Source organism: Panthera leo, chromosome C1 (genome assembly GCF_018350215.1).
Source record: "Panthera leo isolate Ple1 chromosome C1, P.leo_Ple1_pat1.1, whole genome shotgun sequence".
Classification (NCBI taxonomy): Eukaryota; Metazoa; Chordata; class Mammalia; order Carnivora; family Felidae; genus Panthera; species Panthera leo.
The window spans coordinates 160702197-160727707 of record NC_056686.1 but is presented as its reverse complement, the minus strand read 5'-3'; the positions used below and the strand labels follow the sequence as shown (position 1 = coordinate 160727707).

The 25511-nt window shown below is 38.3% G+C and overlaps 1 protein-coding gene across 5 annotated transcripts in view; it reads right to left on the bottom strand.

The window, feature by feature from the left end:
- MAP3K20 (mitogen-activated protein kinase kinase kinase 20) overlaps positions 1–25511 on the bottom strand; it is a 186914-nt gene that overhangs the window by 68649 nt on the left and 92754 nt on the right. For all 5 annotated transcript variants that reach the window (XM_042949153.1, XM_042949154.1, XM_042949156.1 and 2 more), the window contains exons 4-7: positions 14242–14343; positions 9856–9921; positions 6001–6029; positions 5741–5878 (exon numbers count right to left, since the gene is read on the bottom strand). In XM_042949153.1, the coding sequence (XP_042805087.1) occupies positions 5741–5878; positions 6001–6029; positions 9856–9921; positions 14242–14343 (335 nt within the window). The remainder of the gene's footprint in view (positions 1–5740; positions 5879–6000; positions 6030–9855; positions 9922–14241; positions 14344–25511) is intronic.

Sequence of the window (25511 nt, the reverse complement as noted above, 5' to 3'; positions counted from 1 at the left end):
ATAAGAATGTTGACTGAGGACATCTATTCAAGCAGGTCCTACAAACCTTTAACTCTATATCCACTGCTTCCTCAGCCAGCGCTCGGTCATATTTGAATCAGAACGTGTTAAATGAACTCCGGCTAATACGAAGATAATTAGCAGGAAAATCAGGGAAATCGGCAGATGCTGCTCGAGCAGGAGAAAAAAAATTCGCTGCAGCCTCTTTCGGCTTTTAATCAACTGTGTAAGGTGCTTCTTTAGAAGAGCTGCTGAATAATTCTATTTGAGTCACAGAAGTGATTAGGAAAAGGTAAGGGGCATCCCGGAAGGGGATGATTCTAGTAAGCACTATAAGCAAAGGAAGCTGAGGAAGACCAGAACAGGTATGCAATCACCCCTGGGACTTCACCTGCACAGGGGAGGGGGACGAGCAGGGAATGAAGCCCCTCCATTCAGTGCACTACCACTCCCCTGATGCTAGGATTGTGGAGGGGAAGGGATATGAACAGCAAGCAAATGGAAGGATTTGGCCTTCTTCAGGAGAAAGAGTACAATGAATCGACTTCAAATAAATCAAATGGTCCAGACCCCAAATGTCGAGGTAAGTGGCCTTGCATCCCGTTTTCTGAGTGTGGCCTGCACGCACAACCCATTGCACAGGCGCACACGTGAAGGCTGACTGCATTGTATGAGGTAAAATGCAAAACCAAGAGCTTGGGAAGTAATACAGAAAAAGATTTCTGTCATTCTCTGTTCCAAAATATTCAGTTGGAAAATAGCCAAAATCTACAAAGATGTGAGTTCTATTTCTCCAAGAGTTCTAACACTGGAAACATAAGAGTTTCATTTTAGTCCCTCTCTGTATCTCAGACATGCTCCTGCAGCTGAGGGTCCCTGTGACAGCCACACACGTGTGGGATCTGGACAGGGCACCGTGAGCCGCTGGGCTCTTTAGGTGAAGTCCAGCACCAGCACCTGCCACGATACCCTGTTACTAATTCACCAGGTGTAGGCGTGTATCAAAACATAGGTGGTATGGTATAGGACAACAGCTGTTTCTACATGAAACACAATGACGTTTGGCACAAAAAAGTCCTTTGTGGAGGAAGTCATTTGGAGGTCTAAAAATATACTAAACTATGCCTGAAAATACCAGTGATGGGGATGCAGGCCAAACATTATTGTGATCTTTCCCCTTAAAAATACTTTCCAACTCATTCTATATTGAGACGTGCTCACGTTTAAATTGTGCTCACAAGGAAAATTTTCTATTTTCAGCTTGCAGAGAAACTTGGACAAGGCTGTGTACTTTTCCTGCCTTTTCTTTTACAAACAATGGAAAGCCATTACCTGAGCCGGGTTGGTTCTGGAACGGGGCTCATAGACAAGTGAGGCAGTGATGCTCCCTCTTAAGCCACTCTATTTTCAAATAGTGGTTCTGGCTCAGAAGCTTCTGAGAAGCTAATCCTGTCTGCATTGTCATCAGGAGAGCTTTGTTTCTAAAGAGTGGCGAGGCCTTGTGTTCTCAGGAAGGCTTATTCTTTCAATGATTTTTGGTTTCCTCCAGCCTTTTCTTTTTTGTGGATAACATACTACACACTCCTCTGGTTTGGTCCTTAAAGAGAAATCACCCTAAGGGGGTAGCACAATCTCCTTTCTTGTAAAATGGAGAGATTGTAAAACAATCGCCTGCCTAGCAGAGTCTGTCAGCTTAGAAGCAAGGACCACAAGATCCATTTCGGGGATTTGTGTCACATTTATTTTTAAGGCTGTACCAGGCTGGTTAGTGTTGCCATGTGCTAAGAAGCCACACAGGTTTATCAAGCTGCGGAGGGCCAGGGACTTGGACGATACTGGGGACTGTTATTATAGCAAGTCTGAAAAAAATAGAAAAATGAAAAGCAAAAACATATTAGTTTTTTTTTTTTGAGGTGGATTTCAAAAAAGGACAACTCTTTTATTATGGTCTTACTCATCTGTATGTGACTGCTATGTATGTATGTGTGTCGGGGCTCAATGACCAGGATGGATTTTCAATGAGCTATGGGAATTCTGTTCTATGCAAAGAGATACTTCAATGACAAGTGGTTCTAGCTACTCACTCATTTTTGAAAGGAGATCAAAAGTTCTAAATAACCAACCACCTTGCTTTCCTAGGTAGGTCTCTCTTTCAAAGTCTATGCATTACAAACTTTTAAAACCAACATGCCCCTACCTTAACAACCATTCGCTACTGCTCTTTCAGGTAATACCTACGTTGACCATGTAATGTTTTCTTCATTTTTTAAAAATGCTATGATTGCTTAAGCAGACAACTCTGAAGAGCATGCCTTGTACTATTTCTTTCACTAAATGGTGTTTATCAAGAACAGAATGGGAATAGGTTGGAATTAAATAAAATCTTGAATTCTCATTTATACTTAAGTTAGTGTATGTGCAATTTTCTGAATGGAATTTTGTTGATAAAGCTATGGGTAAGGATAACCAGAGTTCCAAGTAAACCTCTCTAAGATACTGTTTTAGTTTCCACCAGTCAGAAGAAGTCTCTATCATGAACGCAGAGTGGATATTCAGAAGCATGTGACTGGGGCACATGGGTTCTAAGGTGAAGCATCTGGTGTGTAAATATAGAGCAACACTGGAAATGTTCAGCGACTGGCTATCAGGCATGCTATAAATTACTTGATAGAATGATCTGTTAAGCAATTTGTTAAGTTCCTCAGAACAAAACAAAGGAAGGATCTGTAAACGAGTACACAGAAACCCTTATTCGCCAAGAGAAATGTTCAGGCCCACCTACTAAAAAAGCAGTGAGCAATCACTTGAAGGAAAAGCTTTTTAATAAAGTAAACAACATTTGCAGACTCAGAAAGGTTGATTCAAACTATGGGTAACATGAGGGGGTCAATGAGGAATGAGTGAAAGGGATTTAAAAAGATATAGGAAAAAATCCTAAGCACGGCAAACAGAAGTCACCACCATCGTTGATAGTTTGCGTGTGAAAATGAACAGATTCTTGGTTACTGGAATGGAGATTCTGTCTCAGCTCAGGAAACGCAGTGGGTGCATTTCACACAAAAGCCCCTGGCAACTGTAAGGTTTTGGAGGGAGGTGGTGTGAGATTTGTTTTCATAAATGTTTCATAATACCGAAACCAAAAATTCATTCTGTAGGTAACTCAGAGTTGTCTTTCAGAGCAAAGATTTCTGAGATAGGGAAAGTCCCAGACTTGGGAGAATTTTAAAAGTAAAAGTGCTGTACAAGAGCTTGGGGAGTGTTAAAATGAGCCTCAAAAGTCTTCTAGTTCATATAAATGTGCAAAAAGAATTTAAAAACTGTAACCACATAAACGTGTGTGTATGTCTGTATACACATGACTCTCTATGAACCATTCCGGCCGTGGTGCTCCCCTTCCCCTCCCTCCTGCTCCACAGAGGAGTCTGTGAATGAACCATGGCCTGCTGCACAATGCAGAGTGCTTTTAACATTTGTCAAAGGCTGTAAAAAACCAAAAGTATACACAGTAGAGATTATTAGTGGCCCTTAAAGTCTAAAATATTTACTATCAGGTGCTTTACAGAAAAAGTTTGCTGGCTCCTGTTCCACAGGATGAGCGACACACTGGCGAAATACAATTTAAACTACCCGACGTTAGTGCCTAGCACAGTGCCTGACGCACCAAAAAAATACATTATTGCTTAAAAACAAAGGAACAGAACTTCCTAAGAGAAAATGATCTCACAAAAAGTCTGAAATTGCAACCAATTCCCTCATTTTCAGACTCCCCAGCAGATGATTTGGAGGCTGGTCAGAATGTAATAATTTTTGACACAGGAAACCAGTTTTAGAATCTAGTGTCTTTAGGAACTTATGTTTTTTTCCTCATCTTTCACTGAGACTTATTTGGTCACTGTCTATAATAGTTTATAGCCTTCATCCTTTTTTTTAAGTTTTTTTTCTTTTAATGTTTCTTTTTGAGAGAGAGAGAGAGAGAGCACACAAGCAAACACATGGGTGGGGCAGACAGAGAGGGAGACACAGAATCCAAAGCAGGCTCCAGGTTCTGCTCTGTCAGCACAGAGGCCAATGCAGGGCCCTGAACCCATGAGCCACGAGATCATGACCTGAGCCAGTCAGACGCCTCATTGACTAAGCCATTCAGGCGACCCCTATAGCCTTCATCCTTAAAAACACCCAGAATTATAGGAAATGAGATATTTAGCCTGAAGCAACTGTTGTCTTCCAGCCTTTAAAATTCTAGCCTTTTGCCAAAAACATGTATTTCATTCTTGTAAAGACTTTTTCCAATAGCCAACAAAATTAATTTCTATTATATTAAATAAATTTGGTGTACATAAGATGTATTATAATTTAGAAAAAGCTTACCAATGAAAACAAGCCCAAAACTTAAGTAATGAAGCCAGCAGTAAATATTTAGAGACTGATGGCCTCGAAAGACAAAGGAATACATTCGACAATGCTGGTCTCCTCCTGGGCCATCAGCTGTCACTCGCAATTGAAATCATAGAAGTTTGGGAAGAAGAGCCATGTTGATATGGGCCAAAATTAGTCTGTTGCTTTTCTTATTATGAAAATGTCCTTTTAAGAGTAATAATATAAATATAAAGGCACTACAATTAGGGGTGAGACCCAAAGAGAAGGAGTTACAAATACTATTTTAGACTTTTTAAGAGATACACAGTATTGTTAGGGATTTTAAAAAAAAGCTTATCTTTAAAAAGGGGCAACAGGAGTGTGCCTGGGTGGCACAGTTGGTTGAGAGACCGACTTCGGCTCAGGTCATGATCTCACGGTTCGTGGGTCTGAGCTCCACGTAGGGCTCTGTGCTGACAGCGCAGAGTCTGCTTGGGATTCTCTTTCTCCTTCTCTCTCTGCCCCTCTCACTCACTTTCTCTCTCAAAATAAAATTAATTAAAAACAAAACAAGACAAAACAAAAACAGGCAACAAATGAATTCCTTCTACTACCAAAGAATCACCTTGCCCATCTTCGCCTCCCATCCCACCGGTCTCCCTATTTCACTTACTTCTTCCTCTCTGCTTATTCCTCAAGAATGATCCACCTCAAAACTCCTCCTCCAAAAGCTTCTGCTCCTTAAGGGATCCTTTCCTGTGGTCTCCATCCCCTGAGCATCCCCTACCCCCACATTCTATTCTCATAACTGTGCTAAGTTGTGACTTTTACACGATACCTTCGATTCATGTTTCAGAGACTCACGCTACTTTATAAGACTCGCAGCAGCCATGGGCAAGGCCATGTGCTAAAAGCTAAGTACCTTTCCTTCTATACTCTCCAGAAACTCACCAGTCAGCTTGAAGTTGACATTCAAACATCTCCTGTTAATGAAATCATGTGGCAGATCTACTGGTGTGTTCTGAGTAACTTATTACAATGAAGTCCTGTTCCAAATGACCCACGTTCCCACTGACTTACACAGACATTGCACAGTCACATGTCCAGCCCAGGACAGCACTCTTCCCAGGAGTGCGTCAGGCCCGATGTGACTTCAGGGTCCATCCAATTCGCTGTTTAGAAGCAGCACTGGTTTCTTCTCAACACAGGACACAATAAAAGTGATCACAGGAAACGTCCCCACGACTGGATCGGCCACTGCTCTAGGCATCCCACCAGGAAACAGCATCACTGCCGTAAAGGTGTGTTAAATTGCTGTATCCCCCTCTGTAGGTGTTTGCTTTTTGTATTTCCTTGGGCAACAAAAGATGAGAAATGAACTCACCACACCATAGGAATACGTGTCACAAGTTTCAGACACAGGGAGACTCTGGATAACTTCTGGGGCCATCCATGGGAAAGTTCCAACCAAGGACATGTGTGTTGTATGGTTATGGAACCGAGAGGCACCAAAATCGCATATCTGAGAAGAGAGAAACAAGTATCAACCTTCTACTACTGATGAACAAAAGAATTATCAGTCACAAAAACCTACATATGAAGTTTACAAATACTTTTGAAGAAAATTAAAAGAAACAGTCCTACCTTCAATACCCCATCAGCAGCTATAACAACTAAAAAAAAAGAAAGAAAAATTATGATAATCATCTAATTTGAGTCATCTTATACTGAAAGAAAAAACTGCCATAAACTTCTATCTTCCATATGGCATGTGAAAGGTAAAACTGAAGTATTCACTACATTGAAGATTTTGCAAAAAGCTGACATTGAAACAAAACCAAAAAACGAATTCCTTGAGCTGCTGATTAAAAAGGTTTTCAAAACATTTGTTTAAATCAAATGTCATACTGTCCAGTAAACAGGGCATGCATTAATAGTTGTAGAGAGAACCATACTTTTTACTTGGGTTCTGCCACTAGACTGCCAGCATGATATTGAGGAAGGCGTCAGCACTATCACTTCATGGTATATAGTTTTTGCTCTCAACTGAAGAGTAATTTTCTTTTTTTTTTTTTTTTTTAAAAAAAAAAAAATTTTTTTTTTTTTCAACATTTTTTATTTATTTTTGGGACAGAGAGAGACAGAGCATGAACGGGGGAGGGGCAGAGAGAGATGGAGACACAGAATCGGAAACAGGCTCCAGGCTCCGAGCCATCAGCTCAGAGCCTGACGCGGGGCTCGAACTCACAGACCGCGAGATCGTGACCTGGCTGAAGTCGGACGCTTAACCGACTGCGCCACCCAGGCGCCCCTGAAGAGTAATTTTCTTATAGGCAGGGACAAAATTCATTCATTCACCCTTTCACACATTCATTCACTTAACAAATATTTGCCGAGCACCTACTATGGGCAAGGCCATGTACTATGTTCTGGAAGAGGAAGATGAGCAAGACTGGCTTGTCTCTGCTTCTGTGGAGCTTACACTCTAATGGGAGAGACCCTGAAACCATTATCTATAATCAAGTGGGATGACACCTGAAGCTAATATAATACCATATATTAATCATGCTGGAGTTAAAAATTTTAATTTAAAATGTATATAATTAAGTGGGATAAATTCTATGATGAGAGATACACAGAGATTGCCTCAGAACCAAAGAGCAGGGGTATCTAAGTCTAAGGAAGTCGGAGAGAAGTTTTTGGAAGAAATGGTGCTTACATGAAGACCTGCAGAACAAGCTGGGATTAACCAGACAGAGGAGAGCCGCAGGGGGAAAGCACATTCTTAGAAAAAAGAGCCTTGCAGAAGGTCAGGAGCAGAGGGAAAGGCACGCAGCTTTGGAAGGCAGGGGCCTGGTCTGGAAGAGTCTTTGTGAGACGTGGAAGGCCACTGAACAATTTTAACCAGAGAACTGAAATGGTCAAATGTGCAGAGGGGAGAGCATATGAAACAACAGAACTGGAGGCAAGGAGATCACTGTGCACACAAGCGGTTGTAGGATGCCTGTACAAAGGCCGCGGCATACCACAGGAGAGACGTGGACCGAGTCAAGGCACATTTAGGAGGCAGAATCAGCTGGGCTTAAATGATGAGACGCAGGGCGGGGAGGGAGGACTCAAGGATGAAATCAAATAAAGAGGCAATACAGTACAATGGTTACAACAGGAGCTCTGCACTCAAACTGTCCCTTTTTATCTCATTTCTAGGTTAGGCAATTGGTACTGCCATTCACAGAGAAAGGGAATGCAGGAATAAGTTTTTAGTGGGTAGAGAGATGAAAAGATCAACGTGAACACAATACATGTTCGAGTCATACGAATATCTGTGCGGCCACTCCCAAAAAGCAGACAGACATGTGATTCTGAGCCTGAGGTCTATTAGGAGCATTAATACACAGATGGGACTTTCATGGCAGTGGGTGAATAAGAGTATGAGAGGCAAGGAGGCCCAAGGCAGACCTTGAAGAACTGTTCTGGTATTTCTTTTGTCAGCCACACAGAGCCCTCAACATGGTAGCTGATCAATGCTTACTAGCTGTTACTAATGACCTTGATAAGTGGGAAAAATACTCTGCATGAGATAGCCTAAGGATAAATGTGATATCATATACAAGCTATAAGTTTAAAAAATATATATATACACACATATACATATATATATACATATACATATATATATATATATATATATATATATATATAGTTAATACCACATTCAGTTACTCTTTAAAATACCTCTATTACTTTTTTCTCATAAGATTAACAAGTGCTTAATTAAAAAAAAAACAAAATTATAAAAAGGTATAACATAGAAGATAAAAGAGTCTTGTTATTCCGTTTCAGAAAAAATTGCTAAAACTTAGGTCAATATTATTGCAATGTGTATGTTGTTTTCCCATCAAGTAACTGCAAAAATTGTGACTGGTGAAAATCAGGACAGTCTCCGTTATTAGTTTCAAATCCAAAATTTAATCACTGTCATCTCATGAGATGTTCAGGATATACTGATAAAGCAGATTTAAAAAAAAAATAGAAGTCAAATAACTTGTTAGCATGAAATTCTGAGCATGAACTAAAAATCTACGGGCGTAAGACTCTGATATGTCCTACATATTGAAATGATTGAAATGATTTCCTAACAGCTTCCTGTTAGCCAACTCCTCTCAAAAGCGCTTAGCTCTAGGAAGTTTGTCTGTGAGGAGCCAAAGGATAAGAGGATAAGAGACCTAGACAAAGGAAAGAACAGTCAGGGTCAAGCCTGGGGTACAACCCGGACTACTGATGAGTGGCAGCTGCCAAGAACTTCCCTTTCTCCACCGCAACAACCCTCACAGTCCTGGAGTTCCAACAAGGGCATCTGGCCCATCCCCTGCGTCTCTTCCTCCAACTACCCATTGCAAGGATAGCCCTTGTAGCATATACCCATTTTAACTACAGTGATTTAAAGATTTTAAAAAATTAAATAGTTCTCCCTACTTAGAAGAATCATTTGGAAAGCATGTAAATAATTAATGCATGCAAATGGATTGATAGCAAGGTTTTTTCTTTTTAGTAACAAGCTCTAATGTTTACTTCAGCTGGTGTGGGCCAGCTAAATAATCCCACTCCCTGCCTTTATCCATTAGCTTCCGAGTGATGTAACAGAAGAAGCATTCTGTTACTTAAAGGTAATAATGTCTAATCCTGCCAGTCATTTTTAAATGCTCACTTTCTCTTTTTTATATTTATTTTTTTATTTTGCAGAGAGAGTCGGGGAGGGGCAGAGGGAGAGAGAGAATCTCAAGCAGCTCCTTATTGAATGTAAAGCCCGACACGGGGCTCCATCCCACAACCCTGGGATCATGACCTCAGCTGAAATCAAGAGTCTGATGCTCAACCGGCTGAACCATCCAGGTACCCCTACTCACTTTCTAAATTATAAAATATAGGATCATAAATAAACTTTGAAGAGTACAGAAGAAAAGAAGAAAAAGAAAGCCTTTGCTTTCCAAACTCTGAAATGTGTTGATCATTTTTGGGCACTACTCCAGGTAATATGACGAACATCAAAAGTTTACACCAAATAATTCAGAAGTAACAAGAACAAAACTCAAAACTGCTAGTACAGAGAACCATCTAAAAATAGAAGACTAGAAGTGTATGACTACATGCTTTGATCCAGCAACATCTCTTTTAGAAAATTATTCTAGGGAAATAATTAAGGATGTGTTGAAAATTTTTGCTGAGAAGTATCAAGCTCAACATTTTCTATCATAGAAAAAAATGTAAACAACCCCAAATGTCCACATTCTGTGCTATTCATACAATGGAATACTATGCAGCTTCTTAAAATAAAATAAAGAATTTTGATATTTACAGACACTGGAAAGATTTTCATGGTATCAGTGACGGGTTAAAACATCAGGGTACAAAAGATCTGAAAAGCATGAGCCTATCTCTATAGCAAGGTGCATGGATTTCATAATAAAATAGGCAAATAAAAACATATGGCTACATTACCATTTCTTGACTTGAGATCTCTGTGAATCACTTTGACAGGAGCCTCCATATGTAAATAGTGCATTCCTTTTCATACAAGAAGAAAGGCCCATTAATATCATTTTTCAACACTGCATCAGTATTAGCTATTTTCAAACATCAGTATGTCATATTTTTGCAGAGAATTCAACAGCAGAAACTAAATTCATGTGTTCTGTTCTTACATGATTGATAGAAACAGGGTGTATCTACATTAGGAAAATGTGTATGCTAAGGAAAGTTTATGTGCTTTAGTCTCTTAGAAGCTGGAATTTGATTGTGGGTAAAGCCAGCTTCTTACAATACCTAATAAGGAAACCTTAATTTTCTGGAGTCTGCACAAAAATAGCACAGTTACAACCGGAAGAAGTGTTCCAATGACTAAGGTATTCCACTACCAGTTGCCTTCTAAATCAGCCAAAGTTCTGACCCAGGTTTTCAGTTTTCATCTAGATTTCTGCAGCTTGATTTATTTTCTCAGTACTCACTCTAATAAGCCCCTGGGAGTACTGGTAGGGTATGGGTGGGGAGAACTGGTTTGATTCATTAGTTGTGGTTGATAAAAGATTTTATGATCCTCAGATACAGAAACTTACAGGAGTTGCAAAATATTTTATTCTTTTTACAAGGATGAATCTTCAGGATAATCTATATTTAAATGCACTCCAAAATTCTCTCCAACATATTTAGAATGTAAATCAAGTTACTTCAGTAAACTGAATGTATATATAAAAAGCATAGTTTTATTATTTTGAATAAAAAATTATACATTACTGTTTTAAATCATACTTTAAAAGATATATACTTCACAGTTATCCTCTTGGTAGTGACTCTTTTTCTGTATTTATGTACTATCTACCTTCTTAGAATAAAGAATAACCTTTTCTATTGAAATATAGTATTTCCTTTCCCTTTTCTTCACAAATTGTCTTCTAAGTAATGGATGAAACGGCTTCCCTACCACCACAATCAAACAAGCTCCTTTTGTTAATGAATTATCTATTTACACATAATAAGTAGGCTTTGGTTCTGAGTATATAGAAAATTTCAATTTTATTAAGGCTAATTTTTAAAGTAATCTATTATTTTTCTATCATTCTGATTGTTAAATATTGAAGAGTCATGCAAGAACAAAGAAAATTTAAAAATTTAAACTCCCGCATTATACAGATATTACTGAAAAGAGTCAGGGTGACAGAAGTCTCAGTAATTTAAGCGATTTTACACAAGACAGAGCTAGAATACAGGAGAGTGTTCTTCTAACATGACATTCTACATATTACAAACTAAAAATTCAACAGCTACCATTTGGATAACTTTTAATCATTTTTAGGACTGAATGTCATACCTCTTTCTCACTTTAAGAACCAAATTCAGGTAGAATCTGTTTAATTATAATTAGAGGCAGGGCTAGTTTTTATACCTGCTGACAAGTAATGATTTCAAAACACAACACAAACGCTTTAAATATAGGCATTTTCTTCCTTATGGCAGATATTTTGAGAAAAAATATTATAAATTGTTTGTGTATAATGTATAACATATATTTACAGGATACTCAGTGTGTATAAACATAGCAGTAATCACAATCATATAAAATTCTCTTTAATTTGTTTTTACAGAGCCATCCATACTTCTGCCTTATTTTTATTATGAACAATGAAGAAGGCTGAAAAACGCCATCATCAGTTTTCAGATTTGGGTTCCCAAAGAAGTGACTGGTGTCATCTGGGGGAGATTTGGAATCAGGGAGGACCATTACAAGACTGGGTCCAGGTTCACCTGTTTTAATCATTCCCTTGACACACTGGTGAGTGACCTACAGCAGTTCAGACCTACTTGCTGGTCCGCCCTCCATTTCCCTTCCCACTCAGAGAGAAGAGAGGCTTTTTTTTTGCTTTTTGGCTGTGAGGAGGTATTCTGTCAGCAGTAATGTTAAGCAATGCCTACTTCAAAATGCATGAATCAACTCTTATTTGAATAGAATTATTCATTCTTTGATTTCTCAACATCTTGTTGCTTCGAAGTCTTCGATCATGGTCAAACTGAAAGATACATGGCTGAATTTGAAACGGAATCAATAAAAATCAAGGGTTCCTTTCACTCTCCAATTTCTGTGCAGAGCTTTACCAGACAGAGCTGAAGTCATTCTGAAAGCACTGACTTCTTCTTCCTTTTATAGGCCATTTTAAATATTAAGCATTACTTGGGACTATAAATAAACAAGTTTCTTCTCTGCCTCACTCTTCTCACCTGAGGCCAAACACGTTAGAACTTGCCTTTTAGAGCAATTCGCCAGCCATGAAAACGTGATGTCATTACTCTGCAGTCTGGCATGCAGTCCCCGTCTACTCATTCCCTCCATCCCTACTCTGTCCCTGGAGTTCCAGTCTACTACTTAATTAGCCCTGCTCTTTCTCTTCTTTGTCCTTCTGACACCCAGTGCCAGCCGTCTTGAGAAAACCCAGCGATGACTGAGCTGATCTGGAGCCAAGGGACTTGCCCCTCAGACAAGGACTGTGCAGGGAAAGGGCCGGAGGGAAGAGGTTCACAGGCTGAGGGCCAGGGAAGCTTAAGTGGCACGTGCACAGCAGGAAGCGGAGTGACTGATGTCAGTTGATTTGTTTGCTGTCTATCCATCCTAAGTGCCATTAAGTAATAACATGGGTGTAATTGGCTGAGCACCCTAAACGCAAATGTCTGTAAGGTGAAGTGCTTTAAGCCAGAGACTGCCTGCATATGCATTTACATTTATGGGAGTGTGTTTCCACAATGCTTCTGGTCGTTCTCCGAAATAGCACACCACCCTGCTTACAAACAGGCGGTTCCCGTGTACTAGTGACACATACAGGAGTGACTATGATGTTACAGGAAAATGTCTTTAAGAATGCCAAAATTTAAGGCTGATTTTGAAATGCCTGATGCATGAATACACAATTAAGTTAATTAACATAGCCGAATCCTTAGGCACACCATCCTAAACACAGAGCTTGTTATTATTATAAGGTAATGAAGTATGGTTCAGCAGCAGCATTTTGCATGAAATAAAAAAAAACTTTTTTTTTCCCTTTCCCTATTTGAAGAATTTGGCAGGTGTTGATGAAACTTAAAACTGACAAGATAATTCTCCAAAGGAAAGACTATTACTTTTGGAAGTCACTGTGTGACTTCCCAGTGAAAGCAAAGTATGAGTTGCTCTCCTTACTGAGTGCTAAATATCCTTTTATTTGCTTTGTAAAGAGATGCTTATAGAGCTTAGACTAGCGAGATGCAAAGAAGTGAAGTGCCTGGGTAAAATCTGGACACCCTTACTTTCTAGGGGTTGCTAGAATACAAGTGTAACTATCAGCATTCATTATTTAGATTAAGTTGTTTCCAAAGCAACTTTGACAGTTATAAATAAAACTCAGAGACCTTCAGTTAGGAAAATGGAAAAGATAAAAATAAACGGAATTTAAATTGCTTTAGAAAGCATTAGTCCATGCAGGAATTTATGAGGGAAAAAGAACTGGGCACCTTGTTTAGGGGTTTTGGGTATTAAAAATATTTCATTTCCAAGGATGACTTCCAAGTTTACATTAAATATAAAATAAAATCTGAATTGCTTTCACATGGCAGGACAAATAAAACTTTTTTTTGAAAGTGGTTACTATTTTTAGCATATTATTATGTACACAAAATGAGTAGAACTAATCCCACAATAAATCACATTTTCTGGATACTAAGTCTGAGTGGAGTCTTGCAGAACAACAGAATTATGATCTTTCCATTTAATGTGTTGATCAAGCAAGCTGGTCAATTACAATGTCACAAAATGTGGCAAAAATGGCTGCCCTGGAGCCACGTATTTTGTTAGGACTTGGTTTTAGGGAAAGAAAGAAAGTAAAGAGAGAAAAAGAATGCAGGAGTGGAAAGGCAGGCTCTTAAAATATCTATACAAAAGGGCGGGGGGAGGGAGAGAGGGAGGGAGAGAGAGACACACAAACCAAAAATCCTGACTGTTAACTATAGAGAACAAAAAGATGGCTGCTGGGGTGGGGGGGGGGGGGTGGGTGATGGGTGAAACAGGTGAAGAGGATTAAGGAGTGCACTTGTCCTGATGAGCACTGAGTAATGTAGAGAATTGTTGAATCACTATATTGTACACCTGAAGTGAAGGTAACACTGTATGTTAAATAACTATACTTGAATTAAAATACGAAATACAATGAAAATATCTGTACAGAAAGTTGCAGAACTCCTGGTACTTTTAGTCTGAAAAAGAAACATCTAAAGACACAGAAGAACAAATCTTCTGCCTTAAGTCACCACATCAAGATGGGAAAACATGCCCCACCAATTCTGTGAGAACACAGGAAGCTTTGTTACCTTTGGCTACATCAGTGGCCCAGGTCATAATGTGATCCATGTCCATCTCTTCACTTCTGTTACTATTAATGTAATCATAGAGTGATCCCAGAGAAGCATATTCTAGTTTCAAAGGAAAGACAAGCATATAATTAAAATCCAGGTGCATTTCAGAAATAAGACTGTGTACCCATGAAAGGATTTAACAAAGGACATTAAAAGCACATAAGGACCGTTCCATGCTGAGGTTTCTTAACGTTAATACCATCCTGAAAAGAAATTTGTCAAAGACAAGACCACTGACAGAACGAATACTAGAACTTCAACTGAGGCCGAAATCAAACGCCACTTGGATGGAGCTGAGAAACACAAAGAGGTGTCGGAAGAATGGATCTGAAACAAAGGCAGGCGTGTATGTAGGTATTTCTTTTAACAACTGTCATGAGAGAGAGAGAGAGGAAGATTAAATTCATAAGAGCATCTGTGTGACAAGGTAAACAAATCAATCCCTGTTGCATCAGGATTTAGAAGAGCCCTCAAAATTTAAGCACACACACAAAAATCTTTGAGATATAAAAATGGCTTTGAGATATAAATTACCTACCATGAAGTTCGCCTGCTGTATGTGTACAATTGGGTGATTTTCGGTAAATTGACAGAGCTGGGCAACCACCAGCCAATCCAATTTTAGAACCTTTCCACCATTCCAAGGGGTTCCCTTGTGCCCCTTTGCAGTTAAGCTCCGCTCTCAGCCCCAGCCCTACATACGGTCTGATTTCTTGCTCTACAAATGTACCCTTTCTGCACATTTCATATAAATGGAACCATACAACATGTGGCCTTTTGTGTCTGACTTTTTTCTCTTAACGTGATTCCGAGGCTCATTCATGCTGTACTCTATTCCTTTTTATTGCTGAATAATAATAATCCATTGTGTGGATCTACCACAATTATTTTTATTCATTCACCAGTTAATAGATATTTGGGCTATTCCTGATTTTTGGCTATTATGAATAGTGTCCTATCAACATTTGTGTACATGCCTTTGTAAGGAAATATGTTTTCATTTCTCTTGGGTAGATTCCTAGAAGAGGAATTGCTGGGGTATATAGTAAGTTTATGTTCAACTTTTTAAGAAACTATCAAACTGCTTTCTAAAGAGGCTGTATCATTTTATACTCCCACTAGCACTCTATGAGGGTTTCAGTTTCTCCACATCCTTGTCAACACTTGGTATTGTCTGTGTTTTTAATTATAGCCATTTTAGTATATAATTCCAGTGGCATCTCATATTGTTAACTGCATCTTCCTAGTGACTAATAAAGTTGAACATCTTTTCATGTGCCTATTAGCCCCTAGTACATGATCTTAGGCAAAATGTCTATTTGAATAGTTTTCCCGCTTTAAAATTAGGTTTATTAATATTGAATTTTAGGAGTCCCTTGTTTATTCTGGAAGCAAGTCCTTTATCAGATTTATGATTTTAAACATCTTCTCCGAGTCTGTAACTTGTCTTTTCATTCCCTTAACAGCATCTTTCAAAGACCAAAAATTCTTAATTTTGATGAAGTCAAATATATCATTTTTCTCTTTTATGGATTGTGCTTTTGGTGTCATATCTCAGAACTCTGCCTAACCCAAAAGTATATAGATTTTCTCCTGTTTTTCTTCTGAGAGTTCTACAGTTTTAGCTCTTCCACTTAGGTCTATGACCCATTTTGGGTTCATTTTTGTGTGTGGTTTAAGGGGAGGATTTAAGATAATTTTTTTTGCATGTGGACTTCTAACTGTCCTGGCACAATTTGTTGAAAAGACTACCTTTAATTTTTTTTTTTTATGTTTGTTTATTTTTAAAGGAGAGAGATACAGAGCGTGAGCAGGGAGGGGCAGAGAGAGAGAGGGGGAGACACAGAATCCAAAGCAGGCTCCAGGCTCTGAGCTGTCAGCAGAGTCCAACGTGGGGCTCGAACTCACAAACCGCAAGATCATGACCTGAGGTGAAGTCAGACGCTTAACCGACTGAGCCACCCAGGCGTCCTGAAGAGACTATCTTTCACCCATTGTCTTGGCACCTTTGTTGAAAATAAATTAACAATCAATGTAGGATTTTTTCCCCTAAATTCTTAATTTTGTTACATTGGCTATATGCCTATCCTTGTGCTGATACTACACCTATTCTTGTGCTATATTGCTGATTACTACAGACTTATAGTAAGTATTGATATGGCATAGTCTAAGTCTTCAACCTTAGTTCTTTAAAAATCTAGGTCTTTTGCATTTCTTATGTGAATTTTAGAATCACCTTGTAATGTCTTATCTAAAAAAATTTGCTGGGATTTAGATATGAATCATTTTTGAATTCATAAAATCAATTTGGGGGGCACGTGGGTGGCTCAGTTGGTTAAGTGTCCAACTTTGGGTTCAGCTCATAATCTCACAGTTCTTGAGTTCTAGCCAGGCTCTGGGCTGACAGCTCAGAGCCTGGAGCCTGCTTCAGATTCTGTGTCTCCCTCTCTCTCTGCCCCTCCCCTGCTCACGCTCTCTCTCTCAAAAATTAATAAACATTAAAAAATTTTTTTAATAATAAATCAATTTGGGGGAGAATTGCCATCTTTACAATAATGAGTCTTCCAAACTATGAACATGTAATATTTCTTCTCCATATTATTTAGATCTATAGTTTCTCTCAGCAATATTTTATACTTTTCATGGTAAAAATCTTATACTTCTTTACTAAATTTATCCTCAACTATTTTATTCTTTTTGATACTGTGAATGAAATTATTTCTTTTTTCTTTTTAAGATTTTGTTTTTAAGCAATCTCTACACCCAACGCAGGGGTCAAACTTACAACCCCAAGATCAAGAGTTGTATGCTCTAACCAACTAAGCCAGCCAGGCACCCTGAATTAAATTGTTTCTTAATTTCATTTTTAGACTGTTCATTCTCGATATATAGAAATACAACTGATTTTTGTATATTAATCTTGGATCCTTGTGACCTTGCTTATGAGCTTTGGTAGATTTTGTGGATTCCTTGGGATTTTCTACACACAGGATCATGTCATATGAGACACTTTTACTTCTTCCTTTCCAGTATAGACTCCTTTTATTTTTCTTATCTAATTGTACTGGCTAGAACCTCCAGTATAATGCTGAATAGATGTGGCAAAAGTGGAACCTCACTACCCTGTCCCCAGTCTTAGGAGAAGAGCATTCAATTTCACCATTAAGCATGACATTAACTGTGGGTTTTATAGATGCTGTTTATCAGGTTGAGAAGATTCCCTTCTGTTACTGGTCTATTGAGATTTCTTACACTAAATGGGTGTTGTAGTGTGGGTGCCAAAGGGTTTTGTCTTTTTATCCTATTATCTATTATAGTGCCTTACATTAATTGATTTCAGATGTTAAACCAACTGTGCATTAATTACATTAATTGATTTCACATGTTAAACCAACTGTGCATTTTGGGGATAAATTCCATTTGGTATATAATGGTATATAATTCTTTTTACAGGTGGCTGGATTCAGTTTGCTAATACAGATCTTCCTTGACTTACAATGGGGTTACATCTCAATAAGCCCATCATAAACTGAAAATATGGTTAAGCTGAAAATGCATTTAGTACACCTAACCTACCAAACATCAATGCTTAGCCTAGCTCACCTTAAACATGCTCAGAACACTTAGATTACCCTATAGCTGGGCAAAATTATCTAACACAGAGCCTATTTTATAATAAAGAGTTGAATATCTCATGTAATTTATTGAATGCTGTACTGAAAGTGAAATGCAGAATGGCTCTATGGGCAAAGAATGCTTGTAGGTGTAGTGGTTGTTCACGCTTGTGATCGTGTATCTGAGCTCTGGTTCACTGCCACTGTTGCCCAGCATCACAACCGAGTACCGTACCACATACCACTGGGTCAAGAAAAGATCAAAATTCAAAATGTGAAGTACTGTTTCTGCTGAATGCATATTGCTTTTGTACCACTGTAAAGTCAAAAAATTGTAACTTGGACCATTGTAAGTTGGGGACCTTCTGTACGCAGTTAAGAATTTTTGCATCTATGTCCATGAGGGATATTGACCTATAGTTTTCTTATTGTGTTTTTGTCTGGCTTTGGTAGTGGGATAATACTGGCATTACGGAATGAGTTAGTAAGTGTTCCTTCTTCCTCTATTTTCTGAAACAGTATGGGAAGGATTGTTGTTATTTTTTATATAAACATTTGGTAGAATCCACCATTGAAATCATCTGGGTTTGGGCTTTTCCTTATGGAAACATTTTAAATTACTAATTCTAATTTCTTTGTTATAGGTCTGTTTAGATTTTCTGTTTCCTCTTGAGTCCATTTTGATAACTTGCATCTTTATAGGAATTTGTTTATTGTATCTAAATTACCAAATTTGTTGACATAAAGTTGGTCAACTTCAAGTTTCTGTCCAGGCCATAGTACTATCCTCTCCTTCATTTCTGATTTTGCTAATATGTACATTCTCCCTTTTCTCTTGGTCAATGTAGCTACTGGTTTGTCAGTTTCACTGATCTTTTCAAAGACCAAATTTGTAGTTTCATTGATTCTCCTCTATTATTTTTCTGTTTTCTGTTTTATCATGTTCTGCTCTCATCTTTATTACTTCCTTTCTTTGGCTTATTTTGGGTTTACTTGGTTCTTTTTTGTGGTTTCTTAAGATTGAAGTTTAGATGATCAATTTTGGGCTTTTTTTGACTTAGGTGTTTAAAGCTATAAATTTCCCTCTAAGTATTACTTTACCTGCCTCCTACGATTTTGTTATGTGCATTTTTCATTTACTCTGTCCAAAATATTTTAAAGTCCATTGTGATCTCCTCTTTGACTCACTGAGTATTTAGAAGTGTGTTGTTTAGGGGCTCCTGGGTGGCTCAGTCGGTTAAGCATCCGACTTCGGCTCAGGTCACGATCTCGCGGTTCGTGAGTTCAAGCCCCGCGTCGGGCTCTGGGCTGATGAGCCTGCTTCCGATTCTGTGTCTCCCTCTCTCTCTGCCCCTCCCCTGTTCATGCTCTGTCTCTCTCTGTCCCAAAAATAAATAAACGTTAAACAAAAAAATTAAAAAAAAAAAAAGTGTGTTGTTTAATTTCCAAATATTTGGGGGTTTTTCAGATTTCTTTCTTGTGTTGATTTCTAACTTAATTCTATTGTAGTGGAGAACATAAATTGCATTATTACAATCCTTTTAGATGTATCGAGATTTACTTCATAGCCTCACTTATGCTGTATCCTGGAGAATGTCCATGTGTACTTAAAAAGAATGTGTATTTTTTGTTAAGTGGTGTGTTCTATGTATGGTGACTTAGATAGAATTGATTGAGAGTGTTTGTCAAGTCTTCTAGATCCTTGCTATTTTCCGTCTAGCTGTCCTATAAATTATTGAGAGTAGGGTAGTGAAGTCAAATATTGTTGAATTGCCTATTTATCCTTTACATTTTGTCAGTTTTTGCTTCTTGTACTTTGTGGACCTGTTGTTAGGTGTGTATACATTTCAGGTGCTCTATCTTTCTAATGGGATGATCATTATGAAATGACCCTATTCATCTCTATTTCTTCTCTTAAGTCTATTTTGTCTGAAATTAATGTAGTTACTCCAATTCTCTCATGGTTAGTGTTTGCATGATAGGTCTTTTTCCATCCATTTACTTTCAACGTTTCTGTGTCTTTGAATCTAAAATGTGTCTCTTGTAGAGGTGCCTGAGTGGCTCAGTCAGTTAAACATCCAGCTCTCGATTTTGGCACAGGTTGTGATCTCATGGTCATGAGATCAAGCCCTGCATTGGGACCCATGCTGAGTGCAGAGCCTGCTTGGGATTTTCTCCCTCTCTCTCTGCACCAACCCCTGCTCACGCTTTCTCTCTCTTTCAAATAAACATTAAAAAATAAAATAAAATGTGTCTCTTATAGACAGCATATTGTTGGGTCTTGTTCTTTTAAATCCAGTCTGACAATCTCTGTCTTTTGACTAGAAAGTTTAGACCATTCACACTTAATGTAATTATTGATACGGCTGGATTTGATTTTGCCATATTGTTTTTTACATGTCTCCCATCCTTCTCAGTCATCTTCTCTTCCTTTACTGCCCTCTTCTATGTTAATATTTTTTATTTATAATTTAATTCCTCAGTTGATTTTTTTTCCTATATTTCACGAGTGGACTTTCTTCATGGTAGCTAAAGGGAATATAAAATACATCTTAATTTAGCACAATCTATTTCAACACTAAATTCTAGTAAAATAAACTGTTCTCTAATACAGCTCTATTCCCTCCCTCATTTTTATGCTATTACTGTAAAATATATCTATATTTTTTAAGTAAGCAAAACAGCAAAAAAATAATTTTTTAATTATTGCTTCATGCAACTTTATGTTTTTAAGGATGTTACAAGAAGAAATAAGGACAAATACATACATGGAGTGTTTTAGAGTAACCCACATATTTATCATTTCCAGTGCCCTTTATTTCTCCTTGAATTACTATCTGTTGTCATTTTCTTTTAGCTTGAAGGACTTCTTTTAGTATTTCTTGTACAGCAGAACTAATAACAAATTCTCTCATCCTTTATTCAAGCATATCTTTGCTTTGTTTTCATTTTTATTTTTTATTTATTTTTTTAAATGTTTATTTATTTTTGAGATAGAGACAGTGTGAGCAGGGGAGGGGCAGAGAGAGAGGAAGACACAGAAGCAGAAGTAGGCTCCAGGCTCTGAGCTGTTAGCACAGAGCCTGATGTGAGGTTCAAACTCACGAACCGTGAGATCATGAACTGAGCCAAAGTCGGACACTCAACTGACTGAGCCACCCAGGTGCCCCATCTTTGTTTTCATTTTTAAAGGATAATTTTTGCTGGATATAATTTTTTCTTTCAGCATTTTATTTATTTATTTTTAACGTTTATTTATTTTTGAGACAGAGAGAGACAGAGCATGAGACAGAGAGAGGGAGACACAGAATCTGAAACAGGCTCCAGGCTCTGAGCTGTCAGCACAGAGCCCGACGCGGGGCTTGAACTCATGGACCGCGAGATCATGACCTGAGCTGAAGTCGGCCGCTTAACCGACTGAGCCACCCAGGTGCCCCTTTTCTTTCAGCATTTTAAATGTCTACTGTTTCTGACCTTTATTGTTGTAGATGAGAAGTTGCCATTAATCTTATTGTTATTGCCTTAGAGGTGAGAAGTTGTTTTTATTTACTACTTCCAAGGGTTTCACTTTGTCTTTAACAATCTAGTTTGTGTCTAGGTATGGGTTCTTTTGAATCTATCCTACTTAGAGTTCATTGAGCTTCTCCAGTACATAGATGAATGCGTTTTATCAAATTCAGTTTTTCTGGCCATTATTTCTTCAACTATTTTTCTGTTTTTTTCCATTTTCTACTCCTCTTCTCTTTCTGCTACTATTAGACATTAGTACACCTGATGTCGTCCATAGGTCTCTGAGGTTCTGTTCATCCTTACACACATTTTTTCTCTTTTTCACACTGGACAGTTTCTATTGGCCCAGTTTTAAGTTCACTGATTTTTTTTCTTTGCTATCTCAAATGTGCTATTCAGTCACTCTACATTATTTTTCATTTTAATTATGGTCCTTTTCAATCCAGACTTTCCATGGGGTCCTATTAAAAAAAATTCTATTTACTTAATGAGATTCTGTTGTTTGATTCACTGTTTTAATCTTAATTCTTTAAATAGTTTCCTTTAGTTCTCTGAACATACTGATCCTTTGAAATCTTTGTATGTTAAATCCGAAATCTTAGGATACTTAGAAACTACTTCCATTCATGGCCTTTCTTCCTGAATATAGATCAAATATTTCTGTCTCTTTATAAGTCTAGTTACTTTTCTTAAAATTTGGACAGTTTAGATGATGTAGTGGAGCAACTCTGGATTCTGACTTCCCCCTTAAAAGTTGTTATTGATGTTTTTGTTTGTTTATTAACTTGCTTGGGTTAAATTTATGATATCTTTCTTTCCTACAGTATGCCCTCTGGTGATGTCTATGCTTATTTGTTGGTTTTGTTTTGTTTTGTTTTGTTTTGATCTTGTTTTTATTTCTAAGTTTGGCCTTTTACAGGGATTGTCATATATCTCCACAGGTTAATGATCAGACAATGGTTATACAGAAATTACGCTTAAATACCTTGGGCTGATGGATCTGTATGTAAGTAGGAGGACATTCAAAATTCACTGTAGCTTTTACTGTACACCAGACCTTTTTTGTCTCCGCTTTGTATTTTCATAGGCTCAGAGCCCATTAGGAGTATGTGTATAGCGTGGGCCCTCCCCAGTCTCTTTTCTGCATATGTATGGCCTCACTCAGGAATATATTTGCTCCAATCACAACCTTCTATTCAGGCTAGTAGGGCTGTGGGCCCTCCCTGTTCATGTGCCACCAGGACCATCACTGACAATGCTGCTGGGATGGAGGCATTACCCATGTTCCAATCTAGTGAGCACACTTCTACCGTGGCAAAAAAAAGCTGCCAATCCTCATGGCCGGCCCTTTGTGTGCCCTTTGTGCTGGTGTGGGGGTGGGATAAGAAGAACAAGAACAACTGTAGGCTAGAGTACTACTGATTCCCACTATTATTGTCCCAAATTCAGCAATTTTTCAAATATAAACACTTCTGAGATTGTTGTCAATTTGGTCAATTTCCAGAGCGCCAAAAATTTTGTCCAGATTCACAGATGCTTTTGGGGAGAGGATTTGCTAACTTCCTAATTCATTTGTAGCTGGCAGTCTCTCCCAGAAAATTCCACTTTATATTAAAGGCCAATTTGGAGAAAGGCTGGGCCTTATTTTGGGAGGCTGAGAATTATCCCATTCCAACTTTAATGATTTATAATAAGTATCAATATCATAATGATAGCGTCTAGAATATCAACAAATGGCTTTTTAAAATTTGTGAAGATATAAGGTAGGAACAATACTTTGAAACTAAAGTTAACTCATACAAGTAAATATATGTTATCATAAGAAATTATTCCTTGGGGCACCTGGGTGGCTCAGTCAGTTAAGCATCCGACTTTGGCTCAGGTCATGATCTCGTGGTTCACAAGTTTGAGCCCCACGTTGGGCTCTGTGCTGACAGTTCAGAGCCTGGAGCCTGCTTTGGATTCTGTGTCTCTCTCTCTGTCCCTCCCCCCCTTGTGTGCTTGTGCGCATTCACTTGCGTGCGTGCTCTCTCTCTCTCTCAAAAATAAACATTAAAAAAAAAGCCGTTAAAAAAATATATGTATTTGTCGTCTTCCTGTTTCTGAAACACAGCTCCAAAAACCCATGGAATTTTCTAAGCAATAAGAGTAATGGGAGTATCTGTTGTTATATTTGGTCTTTGTCCTTGGTTCCTCAAATAGCTCCAGAGCCATCCAGGTAAAAAGAGTGTCTTGTTATGCATAACAAACCCCTTTTCACCACATCTGAGTTTATGTTAATGAAGTGACTTTTGGAAAGCCCCTAAGGATAAAGGCTATTTGCCAGGAGAACCAACCAAGAGACTAGAATCCACCCCTCCCCTCTCCCCCAGTACACATGTACCTCTGCAGAGGGGACAGGGCTGGAGGTTGAACATCCCCAATGCCAGTGCTTTAATCAACCATGCCTGTGTAATAAAACTTATATAAAAATCCAAAAAGATGGGGTTGAGAGAGCTTCCAGATGGGTGGAGAGGAACATATCCACATTCTGGGAAGACTCACCCCAAACTCCAAAGGGACAGAAACTCCTGTACTCAGAACCCTTCTGGACTTCACTCTATGTATCTCTTCATCCGACTTTTCATTTTTACCCTTTAATATCCTTTGTAATAAATCAGTAATCTAGTAAGTAAACTGTTTTTTCCTGAGTTCCAGTATTTAATCAAATCCAAGGAGGGCATAGTAGGAACCTCCTATTTATAGCCAGAGGTCAGAAGTACAGGTGACAACCTGAATTTGAAAGTGGCATCTGTTGTGGAGGGAAGGCACTCTTGTGGGATTGACCCTAACCTGTGGTATCTGATGCTATCTCCAGGTAGATCATGTTAGAATGGAGTTAAAGTGTGGAATACCCAGCTGGTGACGCAGAATCACCTGCTGTGAAGTATAGTAACTGGGAGTGGAGGGGACATACAGCAAGGCATTTTCATCTCCAATGGGATGTACGCTGAAAACCAGGCTAAGATACTTGAAAAATGGATTCAGATAATGAAACAAACATGGATGCAGAAGATACATAATTGAAATTGTTTCATGAATGTGAGGGTGCAAGAAAGGCAGCACTATTAATCTTATTTCATATAAAATGTGATCTTTAAATATGTGGGTAAGAAGATATAATTCTTTCATCCTTTTGGTCTTCTCTTTAGAAATTAAGGGTGGGGCGCCTGGGTGGCTCAGTCGGTTAAGCGTCTGACTTCAGCTCAGGTCACGATCTCGCGGTCTGTGAGTTCGAGCCCCACGTCGGGCTCTGGGCTGATGGCTCAGAGCCTGGAGCCTGCTTCTGATTCTGTGTCTCCCTCTCTCTCTACCCCTCCCCCGTTCATGCTCTGTATCTCTCTGTCTCAAAAATAAATTAAAAAAAAAAAAAAAAAGAAATTAAGGGCTCGCCAATACACATGTGATTATAAACCACTTCACTTCTCCCTAGAACACAGTTTATTAGACTTTGGTATAAAGTATTTGTTTTAATTCTTTTTAAAAAAAAGATCATTAAGAACCATATTAAGCAAACATCTCCTTTTTATTTATTTTTTATTTTTTTCTTTTTTTAATTTAAGAGAGTGCACGCATGCAAGCAGGGGAGAGGGGCAAAGGCAAAGAGAGAGAGAATCTCAAGCAGTCTCCACGCTCAGTGTGGAGCCTAATGTGGGGCTTGATCCCACGATCCTGGGATCATGACCTGAGCAGAAACCAAGAGTCAGCCATTTAACCAACTAAGGCACCCAAGAGCTCCTCCTTTTGATTTCTAAGGTAATTTTTCCATTTTAGTTTTAATGGCAATGATAGCTAGTTCTGAAAAATGTAAACATATAGTCAGTCTTGTTAAAACAAACACCATTACCTCAAATCTCTTTGTAATAAAATATTACCAAAACCAAGCTTAGTTTGGATTATAATAGAACAAACGAATTTAGGTAAATGTCTGGAATTTGTTATAACAAAACATGACATTTGTTTCTAATTGGCTAATGAGAAAAGACCAACACAATATCAAAGCATGCAAATTAGATGTGTCTGTGCCTAAAATAAATCAAGTTCAAGTTCAAGGAAGTGAGA